Here is a 24958-nt window from a genome sequence, read left to right as displayed (position 1 = left end):
TCAGGATGAATACAGTTAAAGGTCTGTCTGCTTTGCTTAGAATGTTCTAAAATGCTCTCTCTGCATGGCGGGGCGGGGGGGCAAGTTCCAGGTCAGATCTGTAGAGAGAAGAGATAGTTAATTAAATTAGGGCAAATATCAACAATGACAAAAGATCCCTTCATGATGTCATAATCACGGGACGTTTTAAGGATATTGCTCCTGACTCGAGTTAGCACCATCAGCCGGCTGCAGAAAGACACATTCTTGCAAGTGAACTTGATTTCCTGCTTCCATGTAAATCTGGGATTAACGTCATCACAGCTGAGGGGACAGACATGTTGTGGGCATTCTTTTCACTATGTTTTGGTTTTCTTCTCGTGCCACAATCCACTTGCCTCTTCAGAGACCTCTCATTCCTGGGCTCACTCGGCTGGCTGTCAATCCCTTCTTCCCAGGGGGTCCTCTCCATCCATGGGAACGGCACTTTTGACAGAGGGATTCCCGCAGGAGACGGAGCAGGGACGGGCTCGGCGAGAAAATCTAGAACACAAATGGTTTCGAAAATTGTTCCGCAAGTTACAAAGATAGTTCAGATTACAGTGGAAAGGCACAGGGCACTTATCCAGTCAGAAGCCATGCATGGAAGCGCCAGTGAACAGCTAAAACAGCACACCAGAATAGCAGCCAAGAGAGATATTCCCTTATTCCCATACAAGGATATTTCATAGTTCATAGAGTAAATGATCAACTTTTGAACTGTATGAATTGAGTTGGAATACTAAATCTATCACAATCTGCATTCGCATAGTTTCTTTGTTCTGTATCTTGGGTTCAAAATGGTCTAAAATCCTTCTTGACCTTGTCTTATTTTTCTTTCTATCCTTTATTGACCAGGATTGTTCATAAATATAAACATAAATATTATTAAAGCCAGTTACATTTTTAGAACTGTAGTGTGCATGCAAGTCAACTTAAATCTCCATTCAGTGGTTAAGTAAAGTTATGAACTACGCTCATTCCCGTCGTCCCCTTTGCCAGAAATGTCAAAATTAGACAATGTACATATTTGCAAGCCTGTTTCCATGTTGAGTAAATGAAAAATGTGTTTATTTGAAAAGAGTTTGTAAGGAGCCGCCCCTGTTTATTCCGCAGGCTGATTCCTATTGCCCGTCAACATGACCCCCTTTAATGAGGGAATTCCTGAACATCAGAGGATGTCTCACGCACATCCTGCTCCTTAATCAGACCCCACTGTCTCACCTACATCACCCAGGTTCCTCCACACTGACCTAGACAACAACACGTAACTCATCCTTCAACACTAAACACATGCACGGCCCCAAAAGGTCAGCTCGTCGGGTTAAGCGCTCTGAAGAGGAGGGCAAACCATGAAGACAAGTGCATTCACTTCCAGGAGCATGATTCAAAGCAAGTCGCTCAGTCAATCCCAGCTCCAACCAGTGCATACAGTTGTTGTGTCCTTGGGCAAGACACTTTCTTGCATGTATGATTACAGTGTGTTGTCCAGTCAAACCCAGTACATTGTGAAGAAGTGGGCAAATATAAGGGGAGTGAATGAACAATGTGAAATTGTAAAGCATCTAGACAAGTAAAATATTACAAATGAATTATTTTACTGTACACACTATATATTTTTTAATACTAATGCAAGGTGCTTTTGCTTAAGCAGTCCAGCTGCTGCTTCGCTTGTATTTTTATACATAAAGCCTGTACAGCTCATAAACCGTATAATGAATTTGTAAATGAATGTCTATGATGCAAAGTACAGCGCCACAGGGAAACCTTAAACAATAAACGTTGCCCTACTTTACCTCAAGTTGATCAGTCTGGATAATGTTAGGCCTAATAGCCTGAGCCACAGCAATTACACAGACCATTAGCGTAGCTTTTGTAGGTTCAGAGTTGGGGCCACATCAGGAACCAGATTTTGTTGTTGTTTTTTTCTCTTCCCTGCCTGTCTTAAGTCTTTGACAAATGGTTTCCAGCTAATTTATGGCGGCAGACTGTAGCAGAACAATGCCCCGTGGATATAGTGCAGCACAAGTTCCACCGTCTGCCCCCCAAAAGAGTGAGGAGCTCGGAGGAAGCATTCTCTGAGATAACAAGATAGTAAGGAAAGCAGGGGCACCAAGGGGCCACCAACAAGACCTTTGGGAGAAGGAGGGGTCAAAAAGGAAGGGCCCTGGTTTGTTTAAAGCCTACCGCCATTCTATGACCTATGTATATGAGCCCATAATGTGCTACAGCCAAAAGCATGTTGCATGTCACTGGGGATCTGGAGCGGTAAGCCCACAAAAGGCAGAGTGACCCAACTTGGGACTCCTAACTTGGGTCGCTTGTGTCAGTCCTGTACTCCTCTCACTTCCTCAAGGAACCTCCCTATCAGGTTTAGCACTAACCTAAACACTGAACTAGGCTTGCAGAAGATTATTCACAACGTTGACATAATTAGTAAAAGTTACCTGCAGTGTGTGGAAAACATAATGTACGGTTTGTGACTCCTAAGCGGTTCTTATTATTCTTAAACTCTTTGTCAGTTTTCTACCTCCACAAAATACAATAATAATCAGATTAAATTATGAAAACATTACGATAACTCCCTTGTCCCTTGGCACTGCTTTAATATTGTGTGGATCGCCTGAACGAAATAGTTTATTCTTACTTTTCAGAATGGAAAAATCAACATTTTTCCCTGCAACATATTTTTAACAAATAATTTTCAAATGAACTGAAAAATTGTGAAAAATTGTACTATGCTGACCCCGAGGAAGGTGACTGTTTAAACTGGCCATCTGGAAAGGGGTCAAGCAATATTGGTGACAACGAGGACAGCAGGATGACGACGATCAGTCAGTTAGACGGATGAGAGCTAAAGTATGTGCATAAGTGGGAAGAGGAAGGTGTTTTTGAGCACTGTGTTGTAAAATGGGGATGGAGAGGTCAGCTTGTTGTTGCAGCGTGTTGCACTGACCCTGTCGCAGAGGCTAGCTCAGTCTCGCGGTGGGAAAAAGACCGGGAAGTGGTACTTGAGATCAATGAACGTGTTGGAAAAAGGAGTGGCCTGAGGCACCCAATCAGAGTGGGGTCTGGTGGCGCTGTAAGGGAGGGGAGGGGTAACGTAAACAAGGAAACCACCTGATGTGAGCGGGGTCAGATAAATGCTGGACCATTGGAGCTGGCAGGTGCTTCCTGAATCCTGCGCGCTCAATCAGCCTCGTCGACCTCTCCGTGCGGTTTCCTATAAGTATAAGTCAAAACACAAACAGAGTCAGGTAAAATCAATGCATTCTCCAATAAAACCAAAAAAACAAACATTACAAGATGAGGACAATGCATGGACAGTGACAGAAGCAGTAAAGATAACCACATGGATGAAAGAGAAGACATTTAGCACGGCCCTGTGTCTGCAGATAACATTCAAAGGGACAAAGTGGGGTGAATAATGCCGATTCAGCCACATTGTGTCTTCTTACAGACACCTCTCTAAACCTATTTTTCCTTTCGTTCGCTCTGTCACTCGCAACTTGCTCTGGGATTGTTTTGCGCTGTCCGAACGAGGAAGGAAGTCGGTGTGAGAAAGTGCCTGTTTTTTTGAGACCAACAGGAATTGGCCTCATCACAAGCGGTTCCTTTTTTGCCGCTGGAACAATGCACTGGCGTCACACCCTTCGACTGGACCTCGGCATTTCACATGGAAAAATGTTCCCAGAATTCCGCTCCCAGGCTCGGGGTAAGGCCGAGGATGGGGTGAGGGTGAGAGGGCGGGAGGTGGAGGGCGCAGGGAGGTGGAGCGGGTGACTCAAAGTGACCACTGGACACTTGTCATTAGCTCAACAGCAACCCAGAAGCACAAACAGTCAGGTGAAAAGAAACGATACACTGTGTTTGCATAAAAAAGTACTTTATATTTTCTTATAAATTGTGTAAGAATGTAGTCAGTCTGTGCCTTCTCTGAGCCAGTCCCCTGCCTGGATAAATGGACTGGGTTTGTTACTTTGGGGCTTTAGTCAGCCCGAATGCACGTCATTTTGGTCTGACAAGAATTAATTAATAAAATATAATTAAGTGATAAGATTAAGATCAAGTTCTACAAGTAACACAGTAAAAAAAAAACATGCATTCATTGTAATTAACTAATTATCATGAGTAATTTCTTCTTGTTCTTAAAACTGATAAAATCATATTGGGATCTGCCATTGTTCTATATGAAGCTATAGGTAATAGTGATAGACTTGTATAGTGGTACTTTTTAGCTTATTGTCTATTGGCCTTAAATCTCCAGCATCTCCAGCATGGCCACATATTTTGTTCGGGCTGACCACTTGCTTAAAGGACAAACTATAGTGTTCTTTTAAAGGTTTCTAGAAAAACAGGGCAGTGAATGTCTAAAAATCAGTGCTATGAATATAATTTTTCTTATTAAACTATGTTTAGGTAGAGCCGCACACTGTATTGACTGTAATTGAGTTTGAAATAATTATAAATTCATATATAAATGAAAATGATTAAAACAAGCCTTACATATTTGGCTGCTTTGACCAGTCATTTCACACAGGCTGCCATGAGCCAAAACTTTAGCAACTATCCAGCACACTATAAGTTTGAACAAATGATGCTACCTATGACAATGGCACAGAGCTGAGTGGTGGCAGTGCTAAGAGCCCTGACCACACACTGTGCTGTAGTATTGTGTGACAGGTCAGCTGAACGCTCCTCAGGGCTTACATAAGCTTCTCATAGCACTGTGTTTGTAATTACCGTGAGAGGGTACACAGGGCAGTTCTCTCACCGCCTTATCACACACAACATACACTCCAGACGCTTTCATTTTACACTTTGTTATTACAATCATATGGTCCAAAGGATGACGCGAAATTTGATTTGAAAATTTCCGAGATACGTGCAAAAAAAAGTTTGTCAAGCTTGTTAAGAGCAATAATGGCATTGTTACTACATTGTTACTACATTGTTTATAAATGCAGAACTTACAGCACTGTTTACCTGCACTATCTCTATGTAAAAGAAAGTTTGAGGAAAGTTGCAAACTCACTGAGATATGGGAGGACATGTCCACTTATCTGGTCCTCTCCCTTCTATTCTGATCATCCTTAAAGTAAAAAATGAAAAACATGAATGATATTACTGTAGTTGGATTCAAATTCATAACATAGACAAAATCAACATTGCACATGGCCTCGTCAATCAACCAGACAATCCTTAATACCGTAATACAATCAATACATGTCCGCAGTTGGCATCACATTAAGTGCTTTTCAAACTCAACAACCAACCCAAAATAAACAAACGACCCACTTGAACGTGCTAGCTCTGCACTCGTCCTATCAGTGCCATTCATCACCCTGAGTTGTAAATCACTGCTTATATGAGAACATAAACTAAGAGCAGAAAGATTAATCTGCATCTCAACCCCTCAGAGCCACTCCATCTTTGAGAGAAAACATGCAAAAAGCCAGTTAGTATCATGGAGGGGCATAGCGGGCATCGCTAAGTCGCTATGTTATGAGGAATCGTTTGTCTTCCGCATGCATTTGCAGCTTTTCCCACATATGGAAGAAAATATTTGCTTTTTAAATATGACATGTGTGACTACAGTGGGAGCAGAGATCTTGAGAGACGTCAGCTGCTGGGCATAGACAGGAAAATTGCGAGAAGTTAAAAAAAGAGGGGGAAATTGGGGTCAAATTAGAACAGAACTGGGCTGCATGTCCAGGGCTACAGAGACGTCTCCAGAAATGATGTGGAAATTGAGACATTCTCCGTCACTATAAACACGCAGCAGAGGGAGAGGAGGAGGATTCACAAAACAAACAGGGGCAGTCAGCCATGGCAAGCTCGCTCAAGGAAAAATATACATCGAGTGGACTTTGTTGCAAACACAGTTGTGTAGTACAACAATAAATTCAATTGTTGTTTGTCGTTGATCGACACAATACATATAAAACTGTACACTGTGCTAAATAAAAAGTGAAAAGCGATACTTCCCCACGCAGAAGAAATCAAACTAAAATAACTACACAATATATTTTCTCTATATTCATCATGGATTGTTGTAGATCTAAGAAAATAACTACTTGCATAAACAGTTTGCATCCAAGTGGCATGTATTATCACACACTGGAATGGTTACAGGCAAATGGTTGGGTGAAGTGGAGGAAATTAAGAATCCCCGGATAAACTCTGTGCTTATGACCTGGAAAGACTCAACAAAGATGTTAAAATCTTAAGCTGGTGGGCCTACTACCAAGGTTTTGTACCAAACAGCGCCAACCTGAGATTACAACAGGTTACACGTTTTTTTTTAAACGGATTAGAGAGAGTTTTATAGATATTTACAAATAACTAAGTAAAGTAAAGACTAAGCAAAGCAATGACCATTATAACCCGCTGACTGAAATCTTTATTAACGCATATAAATCAGAGAATTCAAGGGGAATTTAAATTATATAATGTATTAATAACCTGGACAACAAGTTAATACATATATCAAAAATAAATAGGAAAGAGATGGTAATTCTTCTTTGACAGACGAAGAATGGGAGCATATAGTTCTTAATGGAGGCACACAGAACCACATGTTTGGAAAGAATTCTGCTGTAAAAATGTACCTTGTTTTTTCACACTGCTGGAGAAATTGTGCTTGCCAGGTAGCAAACCATTACCATGTGTTCTTGGACTGCCCTGTTGCTCTGAAATATTGGAGTGAAATCAACAGAGCCCTGAAGACTGCTTTTGACATCAACATCCCACGTGATTTCAGATCCACCTGGGCCTCAACACTCTTGCCATGGACAATGATGAAAAAGAACCTCACAAATAAATGAATTACACAAACTACACCTACAATCAAGGGCTGGACTGACATTATTATGGACATAGAGGAATCACATTCTGACTTAATTTGAAGATTGACTAATTTGACAGACTTTGGAGCAAATGGGCCGTTTACTTCCGCTGTGTTCTCTCTTCTATTGTTCTGTTTTTGTGTTTGAAAACACTTCCTCTCGGTAGTGACGGTAGTAACACAATACTACATTGGAATTCTTGATACCATGATAATATAAAGCACTTTTAGGCTGTAAAATTGGAGAAAACAACAAACATTTTGACGTTATGACGGACCTAAAATGGCGAATCTGAGACTTACGAGACTGTAAGAGCAATTTATCCCTGACTGATCAAATGCAGCAGGTTGTTCTGGAATTTTGATGATGCCACAATTTCCAATGGAGGGAAGCAGCCAATGTACTACAGGAGATTATTATTATTATTTTTGAGAAATAAACTGAAAATCCTCAGATGTCATTCCTTATTATTTTTTAGGTCTTGGCTCCACAATCTTGGCACAATAAAGCTGGTGTAAACAACATTCTTTCTCATATTTAGTCAATTCTGTTTCCACTCCCAAAAGTGTGCTGTAAAAGCAAAACTCCACATGCTGTCTTATTCTAATTATCAAACAATTTATCTTTTCAAACTCACTATATTAGGGATGTGAGCTCATTGGCTGTTTCACGTTTGTGTCTGGGAAAGCTGATCTGAAGCTGTGCACGTGGCCAAAAATAAATACAAATTGATGTACCAAAGAATTTGTATGAATAAGAAAGGTTTAATTCCTTATTTCACTGTTTGAAAATGACAGTTAAGTACCCCAAACTTTGACAACAATCATGTATTTGCAGTTGCATAATGGAAACACTTTCTGTATTTTTATTAACATAGAAGACATTGAACTTTGTGTCAGTTTTATTTTTATTTTGTGCCCAGTAATTATAGCGATATTGAACACTTTAAAAGGCAAACTCTATCATAATTCTGATCTGCCCTTCAGCCTCAAATTCAAACTTTAGGTCTTCTTAAAACCCAACTCATTATGCAACTCTTATTTAGAACCTTTCTCGGAACCGCAGCCACTCTCAGCCTATCACTTACAAACAACTGCTTATTTTCAACTTTACACATGCAACAGGAACAAAGAATCCGCATCGGAAACTGCAAAAGCGGAAACAACATGTCAAAGTAAAGGCCGCATGGCAAAAATAACTGATACCATCAACGGGGCAAACAAATCCTCCCAAAATATAGCTTTATTAAACAGCGGCGTGGTGAGAAAGGGGAGTGAGAGAGCCCAGAAGTGAAGAGGAGATAAGACATCATTAAGGAGGGCGCATAATTAAAGCAAATCACAAGCTCTCACCAAATGCTGGAAGGTGAAATCAGAGCACTAATCACGCTGATGGTGTTGACTGATTATTGCCACTTCCACTCGGCTGACGACTTTGGGCAAATGGAAAATAAACAACAAAACAAAGCAAAGACAGTTCATTCTTACTTTGTTCTGTGGTTTAGAAGTGTCTTTTGTGCGCTAGCGGTGCAGTTTCACTCATATGTAACAAAAGTGCAGCAAACCATGTACAATATTTGAGTGTCAAAACAGATTTTAAACCTCATCAGCGCTTATCCGGGCTGTGGTACTTTAGTCAGTTAATTGGTTGATTATGTCTTAAGTCGTGATTATTTTTACAGTATTTTCCGGACTATAAGTCGCACCAGCCAAAAAATACATAATAGAGATTAAAAAAACATATATAAGTTGCACTGGAGTATGAAATGTGGTTGCAAGTGTGAAAATAACAAACAATATCACATATAAGTCGCTCCAGAGTATAAGTATATAAGTATAAATATATGTATAGGCATAAGTCGCACCCTGGCCAAAACTATGAAAAAAGATTTATAGTCCGAAAAATACGGTATTTGTTGATTCATAATTTTATTTGGATTATCATCAGCAGAAATGGTAAACGTGTGAGTTAGCTGGGGTTTTGGGAGTTACTGGACAGTCACTTTTGCATTGTTTTTGCGTGAGATCATAATCGTCTTGTCGACTTCTTGGTGGTTGAATCCCCAAGAGAAGAAAGTTTGATTCCCTGGTTGGCTATGGCCCCATCAAATTAAACATGCAGACTGGTCCACTAGTTTACGAGGTGAATGGTTTGCTATGACAAACCCCCAAGAATGGAAGAAACAAAAACACAGAGAAATGTTCCGCCCAAATGCATGTAAACATAGGGAAACTATTGGCTAATCATCTCATAATGACAGTGAGTGTTGAGCTACTGGAGAATCTGAAGGACACAAAACTTTAAATACATTTGTCTACGAAGTAAATAAACAGGAAGCATTGTGTCTCAGGAAGGAGGATTAACAAAAACAATCATACAATTACTGACCAAATTTGTTCTTCATTTCATACTTTTACCACTGGATTGTCTCTAATTATTAACATCTAACTGTGTCCACGGCAATTGTTTGAAGACAACATAATTGCTTTCCCCCGGCCCTGCTATTGTCTAAATGTTGTATTATTATGTCTCCCTTCAGTGCACTTAAAGACAAAGAACCCCCAAACTGAAAGCACCTGTTCCGCCCTCAGATCGAACAAGTGTGCTCCTGCCCATTACCCATAATACATCACAATCCTGAGGTGGTCCGTGCTGCAGAGAATACTGGTAGTGCTCTAACAGCGCTCTTCACACCAGCAGGCTCTTCCCTCATCTCCATTTATCCCTTTCCTCTTCCTGCCTGGGGGGTTGTCCTCGTGCTTTGACTCAGGCCGGGGGAGGATTTCCTCAAGGCGACGGTGGCTTCTTCCAAACATACAATTAGTCTTGGCCCGCTAATCAACAACACGGACACAAAAACAAGAGATGTGCTGGACAGTGCATGTTTTCCATAGACTCTGTGTACTTAAAGGTGATAAATACCATCACAGCAGTCCAAATAAACAAACGTATATTATTTGTGTTTTTGGGAGTACTTTGAGGAAAACAATGACAGCAGCACCTGTGTTTGTTTCCTGATTGTCCCAACTTGATTTGTTGCTTTGGAGAAAAACAACCTTTGTAGTCTCTTCTGTATCATCAGCCCGGAAGAAAATACATCACTTGTGCGGAAAACGATGGAAGCGAAAAAAACACACTTGTATTCAGTCACTGGTGGTTTCCGTCGCCTGATTATCTTCATGGAGATGGTCAGAATGTCCCACAGTAGGACACTAAACTTATCTTCTCCGTGGAGACTGTGTGGAGAGGTGAAGTGGAACATTCCAGGCAATAACATCTCCACGGCGATGGACTCTCCCTCCAGAAAACTGTGCCTCTTAGACATGAAGTGCACACATTATGTCATCATTGAAATACAAAATAAAGTCCATGTTTAGAAGCTTTTGTTTGGAGGATGTGAGGCAGTTAAAAATGGTCACTTATGACAAGGGATTTTGTTGCAATTACCTTGACGCAAATAGGGACAAAGAATGTAAGTGTTTTGCCCAGTTTTAGTAAAGTCAGCAACTAGTGTAGTACTTTATCACATAGTAGTAGTTGAGGTCAGTGTTTACACGTCGCTCAGCCTTTACCAGAGCGAGCTGCTGGTGCTGCTGGTGCTGCTGCTGCTGCTGCTGCTGCTGCTGCTGCTGCTGCTGCTGCTGCTGCTGCTTCACTACAGCCGAAACAAGGTTGTAAAAGGTCAGTTATCCACTACAGCATGGAAACCGTTTTATCCAAATAAATTCTACTGAGACAGACTCATATCTGGTCAGTTATGAACTTTTAAAAATGCTTCTGTTCTCAAGAAGTTGTATATAGGTTTAAGTGCGATTGAGAAAATGTCTGTAAACCGGTTTGTTCCACTAGATCTGTGTCTTCTATAATGTAACGTGCAGAAAGTCTGGTCTATTAACGTTTGAAGACAGCGACAGGTTCTAGGCTAGAGTCCATGGAAATGTGCAACTCATCACCTGTGGGTTTAAGGTCAAGTGATATCATTTTAAATGTACAGTCAGTGTGTGCACGCCGTCACCTGAGACACAGGGCCAAGATTCTAATCAATGCAGCAGCACTAAAACTACAAACTTTGCCTCTTTGTAAATAGGATGACAATTTTATGCTTTCATCACTTTTCCTCTAAACTAGGAATGTTCCAGGATTGTCAAATTTTTGTGTGATTATTATTGAAATCCTTCATTTTCTTTCACTCACGTAGTCTAATACAAGTACAATTCCTCAAGAACAATAAAGTAAAATTAATGTGACATAAACTCCAGTGGGAAAAAAAACAAAACACTTTACTCTAGGTTTAGATTGTGAATTGAAACTGCATTTAATATTTTTGTAATGTTTAATTTATTTATATATGATATTACGATTAGGAATTATTCAGGTCACAATAATAAGAACTAAAAAAATAACAATGACAATTTTAAGTATTTTTTATTTAATATTTAGTATTAAATAAAAATTCTAAATGTAAAGTACTTTTAACTTATATTTTTGTCACATTAATTTTATTTAGTCATTCAGGAAGTTTGAGTTGATAAAGTTGGTCACAACTTTTTAGAGAGCAAGTATCTGTACTTTCTACTCCCCTAAATCTTTTAACTAGACTAGAGTAAAGTACATTTGTGTAGGTTTTGAGACATAATGCCTATACATAAAGATTTAGAGTTAAAAACAAACAAAACTATATTGATAAAATACTTCCTTCGATCAAACATCTCTACATTTGGCAGTTTTCCAAATCTGTGTGAAATACTTTTACTCGTTGCCTCTTAAGTACATATTTAACACTTTTACTTCAATACATTTTCTTATATGATACTTTTAGTTGAGTATTTTCCTGCCCCTGTATCTGCATGTTTATTTAAGTAACAAACTCGAGTACTTCTTCCACCACTGAACGGCCCTAATTCGATTGTAATAGATCGTCACAATTCACAATAAACCAAATACTCTTCACTAAACAATAACTTTCAAAACTCCAAAATGCACTCCAGTATTGAACTTTCCAAGACAACTGTTTGAAACTTGGCGGTGGGCCCCATTGTCCCTAACAGATGCAGCGATGCCTTTGGCCCCTGCTGAGGCTCCGTGTGTGAGAGGTGGAGTCACTGGGGATCAATAGCCCTGCTGCTGTGGGTAATCCTGCTCCGTCTGAGGGCACTGCACGCTGCTCCTAATGACAGGCTGGCACAGAGACAGCTGCCCCGCACCTGAGTCTATAATAACACAGCCGGCTCCTGCGCGTGGCCCTGTCCCTGAGCTGTAAATAAGGCTGCACTCGGGGCCCGACTGATGCCACCACCACCACCGTGCTGTCACCGCGCAGACGTCTTCACCATCTCTGTTGTTGTGGGTGGCGTGATGGTGGTTGTGTTGTGTATACAGCTCAGGTAGAAGGGCTGCTGCTGCTGCTGCTGGGTGGAAAGTTCCAAAACAGCCCAGGGCACTTATTAGACAGGTAATGTCTGTAATGTCAGGGGCTGCACATGATTAGCAGGGCCTGAGCACGCGGACACTTAACCATAGTCATTAGATCGGGCTAGCATTATAAATACAAGAGTGCCGTTCAATTAAATACTGTTGGAAGTGTAATTATAAAACGAGATGACATAGGGATTTGGCAGAGGGAAAACAGCAATTTCACATCTGAAGCAGGGATGTCAAAATTATTCACTTAATCGAGAATCGTGATTATTCAGACCACAATACAATCGCAAGAAGTAAATAATAAGAACTGAGAGAATCGTAAGCAGCAAAAATTCAGGTCAAGCTATACGGAAAGATCGAACTACGTGTAATGTACTTTTTTTTTCTAAATCGGGCTGTTTATGGATCAATATTTTAGAGGGAAGGTTTTCATTCACAGAGTTTAATTTCATAAAGCTAGTGAGGAATGTTAATCTAATAAACATTGTGAATGAAAGCAAATGAAGGATTTCACTGTTGTTTTGGCGTAAACAATTGTTAAATTGTGATGTTTCTTCTCACAATAATCGTAACACTAAAGGTTGATAATGGGACATCTCATCTCATCATATATATATATATATATATATATATATATATATAAAATATTATTTTATTTTAAATTAGGGATCGCCATGGCTATGGTCCTAATCTCTCATCATACTTTATTATTAAAGTATGATGAGAGAATTTAGTGATTGCATCACTAAATTATTGAAAATGAACAGAACATAACCTGTCCTATGGGTGTCAGAATGATGAGGAACACATTTGTTACCATAGAGATAACAGTTAACAAAATATTCCATTGAGTGGAAAAAAGTCCTCAGAGTGGTTATAAAACAAGAAACTGAAACCAATGAATTCGTGTTCATTCAATCAATAGACATTATGCTAATCAATACTAATACTAGTGTCAAAACTCGATACTCAATTGAGCAAGTATTAATAATTAATCAAACTAATATGAATTAGTTGAACCTTTAAGAAATAATTAATATTTTGTATTGAACTATTATTAAACTATGTCAATTTTCTAATTATCACGTATTTCCTATGGAAATTGAGAACTAAAATCAAAATTTGCACTAGTACATGTTACAAATGCTGAATTTAGAAGGTTTTTTTATGGTCTCATCATTGATGTAACCAAAGCTTATACTTCAGTTTCTTCAGTTGATTTTGTTTCCCTGAGCAAACGCAAATAAAACTAATCAACTTCTAGTACTACTTACTTACTACTTACCTACTTTAAATTCATACCATGTAACTGTGCTGGTAGAGGGTTGCGACTTACTTGTTTCTATGGAGATATTCATGTTCATTGCTCATAATTAAAAGCAGGCTCCACCAGGCCAAGTCACAGGTCAGGTCTGGCAATGCACCTTTTTGAAGAAATACCTGAGATAAAATATAAGCAAAATGGAACATAACAGGTAAAGCGATAACATGTACATGGAGACAAGCAGGTGGTGGACTCTACCCCGCAAAAGTTACATGGTGTGCCTTTAATACAACCTGCAAGGTGAATGAATGCACTTTATTCATGGAGTACAAGATACACATTTGCCAGCCTTACCAACTTCTACAACTAAACAAAAATGACAACACTTCATCTGACCCGCTAAAGCCAAACGATCCCTTCTGTGGAACGTGTTGGAGGTTACAATGACCACATGGACAGAATGGCAGCAGGTGATTTGTCTTGTGAGGGCCACATCCACGGGCAGCGCACTTCAAAAGGCCCATTGATCGGAGGAACAGATTGGGGCAAAGAGATCAAATTTGGTGTAAAGAAGAGTTAAACTGAGGAGCACTGAAGGAGGCAGATTTCTCCACTCAAAAGGAGCCATCTGGTAGATTTGTCACTAATGTCCAATTGATTGTAATTACTCCTGAGCACAGGCCAAGCCCAGGGTCAGCCAGGCTCTTCTATCCAACGTAAAGAGACTGTAAATATAGCATGGCATTTAGCGTTGAAGTTAATCCAGGGACAACTTTTGATCTTTGAGGTGTATGTAATCATTTTTCATGTTTTGAAAATATATGAGTGTACAGTACATCTCGGTGTGACTGTGACCCAAATATGGGCGGCAAGGAAACGCAAAGAAATAGCCAAACAGAAAAGACGGTTGTTGAAACGTGTGCTATTAAGAGTAATGCTAACTCAAACATCTTTGTCAAAACCCAGATGTATTGTTCATTATGATCATGAACATTAGGTCAGCCAGTAATCCAAACAGTTGCTGATCAAAACGTGCGTGACTCAAAGCGTTCGCTCCTATCTCCGCAATCGGCGCGTTGTTTCATAGCTTCTAATGCCAGCTGAAAAAGCTCGAACAATTGCAAGTTCACTTTACCAAACAATGTCAAAAAGAAAAACGATATGCAACACAAGACTGCAGATGGGACAGCGCCTGTGTTTATTTTACAGCAGTGCAGCATAAAAGAGCCTAGTTTGATTCTGTTTGCATAGGCCAGAAGTAAACAAGGCGTGCAACTAAAGACAAAATGTTCCGTTAATTCCACCAAAGGTTTCTGTCTATATTTATATACAGATTAATCAAATAAATAGGGTGATAAAATGTCTTAAATACAGTATGTAAATATTATAACTGGCTCAGAAGTGAATCCATGCCAATGTTTTCCTTCAAGTCTCAATGCAAGCATCAGTTCATGTTTAGCGCCTTCAAAAGCTTTAAAAGGCATTGAAACCTAAGAAGAGTTTGGGAAACCTTAGCCACACCACATCAAATATTGAAGAGTTTGGATATTTTGATGTGTACGTTAAGAGGACAGCAGTGACACGTACTTGTTTCAGATGTATGGATGATGCCCCAAAGAGTATGCCACTTAAGACCAGCACCATTGATAAGAATAATAATGAATAAAAAATATTAACATTAAAGCGCTTCCAGACCCTGTGATCCAGTGAATGGTGGGAACCACGACTTGAGTACAGTAGAGGTGTGAGCTGTCTGGGCCTCTTACTCATGCTGCTCCAGACTCAATAGTCCATTGTCTCGAGCCCAAAGTGGAACCTCAAACCTATAAGTCAAAGGTGGGGGGCAGCAAATGAAGTTATCTCTGCAGGAGAGCTGTTTGGCAGAGACCTCCATGGCCAGGGAACACTTTCTAGATCCCGTTCCCTCACTGCCACTGTAAATCCTCCCACGCATGTGTGCCTGCTCTGAATGTGATAAAACTAACAATAGCTGTGCACAGCATGAGCAACATGTGATAGAAATATACATGCCATATCAATTTATTTGCTCAGCACAAGCCAGTAGTCAAAATACTGTTTGGACGGCTCATTTCTTTTCCCTTTGGAAACAATTACACACTTAAAAGAAGTTTTTACATTCAACAAACCATGTTGTTCTTTATATACAATGTGTGTGGTTTGTGTGAATGCACATTGTAAAGAGTTCAAGTGGAACAACTTGACTAAACAGTTGGGTGCCAGCACAAGCTTTCAATCTAAATAAGCAATAGAAAGCTTAACCCATAGTTTATTTTCATAAATTAACCAGTCAACCATGGATTGATATGAGATAATATGTTTCCCTTTAACTGTTCAAATGACCTAAATATTAGTTCATGACGTTGATAGCTTTGTGATTATAATTATAGTCGCATTTAGCGTTGAATTTGTTCTGTTGAATGACTTTGTTGTAGATAAAGAGAGAGATCAAAGCGTCATCTCAGTGCGAAAGACGCGCGCGCTATTGACCCGGGACACTCGATGATCAGTTGGCCCGTTAAAAGACTTCAATATAATAAAATAATTGTCAGATGTGATAACCAACGCTACAATTATTTCTAAATATGTCACATTTATCCACTGCCCACCCCTGAAGTGCGTACAACCTAAACATTTTTAAAACGCTTGATCCAAACGTTGCATGCTTGTAATAATGTGTGAAAAGTGATGACACAGTGGCACATATAACTGATTATACACGAGCGGTCACTCTGGTCCGCGCTGACGGTGGAGAAACGGGGAGTGGGCGGTGTTTATTGACTGCCCGTGGCACCGCAGACACTACTACCCCCTATATAAACTGAGAGGTGCGTCCAGCATTCTCACTGGGACCCACAGCACGCTGATGCAGACACGCGCACTCCCATCACCGCAGGCACAGTGCACCAGCACACACGCACCCCGAACCCCCAGACCGGCACGATGGATGGACCACAGAAAGACCGCAGAATGTCTCACTTGTGGATATTGACGTTACTTTTATGTTTCTAACCCATTGGATAACTCTGGCTTTTTTGCATCTTCTGGATACGGTTCGTGCCGCTGGATCTCGTCCCTCAGGCTTTGGAAGAAGGATTATATTTATTTACACAACGCATGTTTGGTGTCTCAACTTGGAATAGGGGCATTTTTTTGTGGGAGGACATATAGATTTTCCAAGGATACGCACACTAAACTCTAAAGGATGGCCGTTGGGTTCACACTGCTCTTCACAATAGTTATATCAGTACTTACTCAGGTATGTATTTGTTTTCTTAATTTTCATAAAGTGTGTGGGCTTTTTCAGTGTCTATATATTGTTAATTGTATGTGTGATCTTCTTAGGTTCTGGGAACAGGTGTGTTCGAGATAGAGTTCCATCATTTTCAGAATACTAACGGTGTGCTGGCAAATGGACTAAGTTGCGGGCAAAGTGGCTGCAGAACTTTTTTCACAGTTTGCTTAAAGAACTTTCAGACTGTAGTTTCTCCTGGTAAATGTTTATTCGGTAGTGCCACCACACCTGTCCTGGGTACCGACTCCTTCAGCATCCAGCAGAACGCGCGGCTGCAACTCCCGCTCAAATTCACTTGGCCGGTGCGTACAATTACATTTACTCTCATTTTACCCACTACTTAAAATCATAATCCTAATAGAAATAAAGACGTTTTTATAATTGTATTGCCCATATTTCTTCACAGGGTGCTTTCTCCCTAATAGTGGAAGCTTGGCATTCTCCTGCCACGGCGCAGCCTGGAGGTAAGGACACGTGTCAACCACTAGAGGGAGAATTTCCTCCAGCATAAGCGCTCTTTAAACTTATCTGGTTGGATACTTAAATATGTTATCCAATAAAAAATAATGAACGATGAATTAAAGCTTCAACTAACTGAGTCCTCCCTCTTTTTTCAGACACCACCAACCCTGATTTCTTGATACATTCTTTTACCATCCAAAGAAAGTTGGGAATAGGGCCTGAGTGGTCCCAGGAGGCGCCGAGCGGGACGCAGACGGAGCTGAGGTACTCATACCGGTTCATCTGCAATGACAATTACTACGGGGATACGTGTTCCAAAATATGCACCCCAAGAGACGATCGGTTTGGCCACTACACCTGCAAGCCTGATGGGCAAATAGCCTGTCGACCGGGATGGAAGGGAGAATACTGCCAAGAACGTAAGCAACGAGTGTGAAAATTGACTTTTATTTGTGTGTGATAGACTTGTGGAACAAACATAGGTTCATATAAGCCCAAATATAGGCTAAATCATTGCAATATCATAGCAATACAGACTAAATTCGCAAACAATTTGGCTCATACGAGATCAGATTTGTGCCATTAGGATGAAACTGGAACCCACTATGGCCGTGGAGGACCTGTCTTTTAATCCGGGTTGCGTGGACCACGCCCGGCAGCACGCGTCGAGGTTAATCGCGGCATTATCGTCCGCCACGCGCCACTTAACTGCGCCTTCTTTTGTTGAGCGGGCACCGCGCGGCAGCTGCACGCACGGCTCGCGTTGCCCAGCCACAACAATGGGGCAGCTGTCCTGCTTTAGGAGAACAAGCATCTGCTCAGCACTAACCAGCCCTTTACCATTAACAATCAATAGCACACAGCCCGGAGCATAGCACAAAATGCCTATTTATTACGAAACGACTTGCTAATAGATTTTAATGGGAAAGAGAAACATTAATAATCACTAAGCACTTGATCAACAGCCTTTATGCTCATTAAACTGTATTGATGTTGATTTTATTATTATACAGCTGTCTGTCTTGAGGGGTGCAATGAAAGGAATGGAAACTGCACTGTTCCTGGAGAGTGCAGGTAAGTCACAAGTGAAAAGCTGAAACAAGTCAAATTGAAATCATTTTAAGTGCTGCTTGGTGTATTAACCCCAAACTGTCTTTGATTTGAGCAGATGTCGAGAGGGTTGGCAGGGGCTGTTCTGTGATGTGTGTAAACTTCACCCATCCTGTAAACATGGTACCTGCACAGAGCCGTGGCAGTGCACCTGCAAAGAAGGCTGGGGAGGAATCTTCTGCGATCAGGGTAACTTATATAATGTTTACAACTGCAGTAGTTCAAAGGCAAAATATTCACTCACAATGAAATGTTAGCACTGTAAACAGCATGTAATGTTTTCATCGATGTGTTTGTAGACCTGAACTACTGCACCCATCACAAACCTTGTGCAAACGGGGCCACTTGTATGAACACTGGACAGGGCAGCTACACCTGCACCTGTCTGCCAGGTTTCAGCGGGGTCAACTGCGACGCTGAGGTCAGGCAGTGCGACAGCCAGCCCTGTCGTAATGGAGGCTACTGCCTGGTGAGTCCGGAAGTCCCTCTCTCTCCTTTCCCACAACACACGCTTTCCTGTTTTTGTTTTGCCTTGCACTATCTACTAGTACAAGAGGATGCTATTGATTGTCAAAAGTTACAAAATGACCCAGTTCACAGGCAACGTACTGTAAATAGAACTGAACTGAGGATCACTTAGTCTGCAATAACACTGTTGAGTCTTTCTGACAGAGCGTGTGATTGTCTGTTTGCAGGACTCTGAGGATGGATACAGGTGTGAGTGCCCACAGGGCTATGAGGGGCCACACTGTGAACATAAGAAGCTGACTTGTGCAGATAAACCCTGCTTTCATGGGGGCAAGTGCAATGAGCAGGACAATGGACACAGTTACACATGCGAGTGTCCAGCAGGCTACACTGGACTCAACTGTGAGAAGAAGATGGACAGATGCACTTCATTGCAATGTGCTAATGGTAAAACATACACACATAAAGCATGTCTCTAATAAATGTGGGCATTGATTAATTGGGCTTGTTTTTTGTACACAGGAGGTCATTGTGTGAACCACGGCAACCACGGAGTGTGCAGCTGTCGCTCAGGCTTCACAGGGCAGCGCTGTGAAATCAACATTAATGAGTGTGCTAGCAACCCCTGTGCTAATGGCTCCACCTGCATAGATCGCATCAACGACTTCACATGCAACTGCCTCCCGGGGTTCAGCGGTCGCCACTGTGGCAGGCCCACGGAGCTCTGTGGATCAAAGCCCTGCCTCAATGGTGGGACCTGTACCGCTGGGGCCAGGGGCCAGCACACATGCATCTGTCCCACAGGTTACAGTGGCCCCCTCTGCCAGGTCCAAGCACCCAACAACCACAAGCCAGAGAGTCAGAAAACCTGGCTTTATGGGGACAAAGTGACTTTCGCTGCCATCGGAGTGGGAATAGGATTAGTGCTCCTGGCAGTGTTTTTCTGCATGATTTTCTTGGGACTGCGTCATATTAAAAAACAAAGAACTGAGAACCACAAGTCAGAGACAATCAACAACCTGTCAAAGGTTGACCATCAAAAAGAGAACCTTATATCTACAGTAGAGCTCAAGAACACTAATAAAAAGATGGACCAGGAGATGGACTGTACCAGGGACAAGTCTAATCACAAACACATCAATCACTACCACCCGGATTATAAAATTTCCATGGGGTACAAGGATGAACTGTCTTATCTGGACAAAGAAGAAAACTGTGAAAAGACATTAGAAGACAAGCACCATTTTAGAAAAATGTACAGGTAAGAGTAGATTTGATGAGCCTAATTATACTAAATATAAATAATGTATCTATTACAAACCCACTTAATCACTATGTTTCTTTTGTTTCCAGAGAACGACCTGAGTGTCGAATATCAACAATATGTTCTTCCAGAGATTCAGTGTACCAGTCTGTCTTTGTGATAGCAGAAGAAAAAAATGAATGCATTATTGCAACTGAGGTAGTTTATTAATCGTCAAACCATATTTTACTAGATATGTTTGAAGTATTTCTGACCTTGTATGTTGTCATTTACAGGTATAAAAATGGGACTTGCATTGGATTTCTTGTGGACTGTTTACAAATGAAGAGAGACTGGGAATTATTTAATTGTAAGATGCTGCTCTTGAAAACTTGACAACTGGACAGAGTCACTGTGCTCTTTGAATGCAATAGGACTAAAGCTATTAACTATTGTGAGAATGTAAAAAGGAAGAAATGAACAAATCCGACTTTTGAACACGCCTTCAAAACAAGTCAGCTCTGTCCAAGATCATCTGAGGGCCAGGGGTCAAGACATTTCAACTGCACACTGTTGACAAGAAGATTGGCCTTTTGATGGAGCGCCACACCATAGTGCAGTAATCAGCAATCAACAAATCAACTTACTGCAGACAAGCCTTTGGAAAGAGCCAATTTGGTTCTAGTAGCCTCTATGCAAACTCAAACCAGCCTTGTGCTAAATCAAGAGACAAAACTACTGTAGACGGTTCATTAGGTTTGTGAATTGAATCCCTTTTAAGAAGAATGTATGCAACATTGAAAACAATGCCTTAATTAAATAAATATACTTTTAAAGAAAATAACCTGTGCCTAGCCTTACCCTGGTTACTTTGCACACAATAAAGTTAAATTGAAAAGATCAAAAGTAATATGTGGCCACAGAGTGCAGGGATACCCGAGATGAAATTGTTTTACCTTATGCAAAATACACTGTTTTTGTAGACACATGATGTGACTATTTTACCAAGGACGCCTTCAACAAATATGACTTAAATGTTTTTGTATGATTAGTATTTCATGTGTAATTTAAGAATATGAAGCACTGATCTTTATGTTTTATATAAGATTATTTTGTATATAGTGTATATTTATATGATGAGAATAGAATTATGACTTGTACTGTACATGTGTTTTGAACTCACCCCAAAAAAGGTGATTTATTTTAATGTGTTGATGTTTATTTTAATATTAATATTTCTGATAAAAACAATGAATACATATCTGGTACAGTGTTTGTTTGTTTCTATTTTATGGTTGGTGTAGATGTCATTGCATAGAAATGTGTTTAAATCTTGGACTCATCTAGTAATGTGCCCCAAAGGGCTGGTGTGGCTTCATTGTCTAACAGAAATATACACATTTGGCCTTAAAGAATTGTCCTCAAATTCTGCATCCACGTGATGTGAAATCAGTAGGAGCATCACTAAGTGGGTAGCTATATGACAGATTACTTTTACAAAAAGTTATACTTTAAAATTGTATGTGAAAATAAAGGATATTTGTGTTTTTCTACTGAATGGTCAATATATCGTTCTTTATTCACACACGTACAGACTGTAGTGCCATTTAACACCACTTGAGGGCAGCGAGCTTTGACTGTGAAAAATAAAAGAACTGAACGTGACCCTGCGAAAGTGCCCTTTACGTTTGGAAAAGTCAAATGAAAAAGATCATCTCCAACAAAAAGCCTATCCTGTGACCTCAGCACAGGGCCACTGGAGTGCTCCTCATCTAATCTTAGCAGAGACTAATAAGCTTAACTCAGCACAGGCACAAGCTCAAGCACAGGCACAAGAACAAGCATAAGAACAAGCACAAGAACAGGCCCAGGCCCAGGCACAAGAAAAAGCACAGGCTCAAGCACAGGCACAAGTACAGGCCCAGGCCCAGGCAGAGGCAGAGGCAGAGGCAGAGGCACAGGCGCAGGCGCAGGCACAGGCACAGGCACAGGCACAGGCACAGGCACAAGTACAGGCCCAGGCCCAGGCAGAGGCAGAGGCAGAGGCACAGGCGCAGGCACAGGCGCAGGCGCAGGCACAGGCACAGGCACAAGTACAGGCCCAGGCAGAGGCACAGGCGCAGGCACAGGCACAAGAACAAGTACAGGCACAGGCACAAGCACAGGCACAAGTACAGGCCCAGGCAGAGGCACAGGCGCAGGCACAGGCACAAGAACAAGTACAGGCACAGGCACAAGCACAGGCACAAGTACAGGCACAGGCACAAGCACAGGCACAAGCACAGGCACAAGAACAAGTACAGGCACAGGCACAGGCACAAGCACAGGCACAGGCACAGGCACAGGCACAAGAACAAGTACAGGCACAGGCACAAGAACAAGTACAGGCACAGGCACAAGAACAAGTACAGGCACAAGCACAGGCACAAGTACAGGCACAAGCACAGGCACAGGCACAAGCACAGGCACAGGCACAAGTACAGGCACAAGCACAGGCACAGGCACAGGCACAAGAACAAGCACAAGCACTGCAACTCAATGGCTCTACAGTATTTATAGATAATACCAGTGCAGCCATCACTGACTTCTGTAATTGCCCCAAAATTACAGCTTTAAAAATAGTGTGTAAATTAAAACAATGGAAAACGTCTAATGATAGGTTTATGGCATTATTATTGTTTGGACCAATATGCATATAATAATAATAATAATAATAATAATAATAATAATAATAATAATAATAATAATGATATTGTGTTACTGATAATGGCGGTGCATTAAATTACATAAAGTGCATTTACCGCCAGATACTGTAGTTGTACGTCTTCAAAGTATCTGTTTAACGCGTTACTGTTAAAAACAACAACAAAAAGACAGAGAGAAAGGCAGGCGGAGAGAGACTGCATTAAACGCTGATTGGCTGACTCGGGAGTTGACCCGCCTCTAATGCACGTTCTTTGGATGAGGTCATCGCGTTTCACGTAGAACAACAAAAACACGTGTACAGAAGGAGAAAGAGAACAGAACATTCACGGACAGTTTTAGCACCTTATATTATCTTTTGATAAAATCCAGGCTATTTTTAAGCCCTTTGGAATGTGTTTCGCCTCCGTTTTTACTCTATAAAAAGTAACGTTTTGAGATGTGTAGCAATCCAAGCCACGAGCCCTCCCACAGTCGTGCCAGTTTGTAGACCTGTTGACAAGAAGCTACACGCGCCTTTGGTCCGTTCTTATTGAGGCGTGATAAGATGAAACCACGGGACATCCTGAAGGAGAAGAGCAGCTTGTGGATATTTGGATATGGCTCCCTAGTGTGGAAACCCAACTTTGCCTACAAGAGAAGTAAAGTAGGCTTCATCAAAGGGTACAAAAGACGATTCTGGCATGGAGATGACTTCTACAGAGGGGACAAGGAAAATGTAAGAATATTTAATAACATTTCTACTCAAAGTCAATTTAATTTCCAAAACTAGTTTGCATTGCAATGGGATTTGATCCTCGATGTTTTATTTATTTTTACAGCTTGGAAGAGTTGTCACACTGATAGAGGATGAAGAGGTAAGCCAAATGTTTTTTCTGCTTTCTCTTATTTACAATTTATGATTATTCCTACCTACATTATCCACAAACTATATTGTTTAACCTTATTAAGATATTTTTCTATAATTTGCATATAGATATTTCCTACAGCATGAATCACACAGTAATGATGATGTAATGAATCCCTCTGTTGTCCTCGTCACTGAACACAACTTCTGTCCTACAGGCGTCCACGTGGGGCGTGGCCTATGAGGTGACCGGTCCGCAGATAGAAGAGTCCCTCCAGTACCTAAACATCCGTGAAGTCATGATGGGGGGGTACATCACAGAGGTGGTGGAGTTTACTCCCAGGGAGAGGGACCAGAGCAGCCTGTTTGCCCTGGTATACATTGCCACCGCTGATAATCCCATATATTTGGGCCCCGCCTCAGACTCTGAGATCGCCGCTCAGATCGCCAGCTGCAGAGGCAGCACAGGCCTAAACATGGAATACCTGGTACGTCTGGCCGAGTTCATGAGGCTGTATTGTCCAGATGTGGCGGACCATCACCTGTTTGCCGTAGAAGAACATGCTTTGGACTTTGTACGTAGAGGAACTGAAAACCCACCACAGATGTCTGTGTTGGTGGAAGCTAAATAAAGAACTGATGCAGCTACTGTATAGAAACTTTGTTCTCAATGCAAATGGAGTTTTTTGAGCTTTTTCTTTGGCAGGTCTGGGAAACAAAGCAAACCTCATTCATTGTTGCAGGGATCTTCAAGACACTACACAATACGATATATCGGACCTGACTTGGTCAATATGAAGAGTACACTAACCATAGCATTAAAGCTTAAAAGTATGGACTGCTGAAAACATTTGGCAATGGCAAAATTTGCACAATGTTCGAAATGTATATATATTTTTAAATAAAAATGTTTGAAAATATTATTTTTCTTTTCAATTCTATACATTTTATAACATGCTTATATAGCAAACACTTGTTTCTATAGTGGTGTATCACATGACTCAGAAGTGTACAATTAACTATTTCCCCTCAGATCTGTTATCAACACACTTTGACAAACAGGCCCTAATATGATGTAACAGTGAACTTTATCATTTTACGCAAGGGACTTAAGAACATTAACATCACAGCAACGTCATACAAACATTTACTTTCAAAATGTCACTCTTGAAGGAAGAAATATTACGCTTCTCTTGGTATTTTGTATTATAATACAATCAAATTGTGTTGTGTTCTATATTTCCTCTGCAACTAACATTTG

The 24958-nt window shown here is 40.9% G+C and overlaps 2 protein-coding genes and 1 long non-coding RNA gene across 3 annotated transcripts; 2 read left to right on the top strand and 1 right to left on the bottom strand.

The window, feature by feature from the left end:
• Positions 1–349: 349 nt before the first annotated feature.
• Positions 350–3013, bottom strand: LOC140371116 (uncharacterized). The gene is made up of 2 exons (XR_011928428.1): positions 2975–3013; positions 350–522 (listed from the first exon to the last, which is right to left on the bottom strand). It is a non-coding gene; the product is annotated as an uncharacterized lncRNA (long non-coding RNA).
• A 13405-nt stretch (positions 3014–16418) lies between these two features.
• Positions 16419–21700, top strand: LOC140370293 (delta-like protein 4). Its single transcript, XM_072457396.1, has 11 exons — positions 16419–16828; positions 16915–17166; positions 17271–17328; positions 17482–17745; positions 18340–18400; positions 18495–18625; positions 18736–18905; positions 19132–19351; positions 19427–20165; positions 20258–20366; positions 20444–21700. Exons 1-11 carry the CDS (start codon positions 16775–16777, stop codon positions 20447–20449), a joined length of 2064 nt encoding a protein of 687 aa, XP_072313497.1. The 5' UTR covers positions 16419–16774; the 3' UTR covers positions 20450–21700.
• A 1437-nt stretch (positions 21701–23137) lies between these two features.
• Positions 23138–24413, top strand: LOC140370813 (glutathione-specific gamma-glutamylcyclotransferase 1-like). The gene is made up of 3 exons (XM_072458053.1): positions 23138–23568; positions 23672–23707; positions 23916–24413. Exons 1-3 carry the CDS (start codon positions 23398–23400, stop codon positions 24327–24329), a joined length of 621 nt encoding a protein of 206 aa, XP_072314154.1. The 5' UTR covers positions 23138–23397; the 3' UTR covers positions 24330–24413.
• Positions 24414–24958: the final 545 nt, after the last annotated feature.

The sequence above is a fragment of the Eucyclogobius newberryi genome, unplaced genomic scaffold (assembly GCF_026437365.1).
Source record: "Eucyclogobius newberryi isolate DKJ021-1_F unplaced genomic scaffold, fEucNew1.0.hap1 SCAF_21, whole genome shotgun sequence".
NCBI classification, from domain to species: Eukaryota; Metazoa; Chordata; class Actinopteri; order Gobiiformes; family Gobiidae; genus Eucyclogobius; species Eucyclogobius newberryi.
The sequence above is the reverse complement of the archived record's forward strand: the minus strand, read 5'-3'. Positions and strand labels throughout refer to the sequence as shown.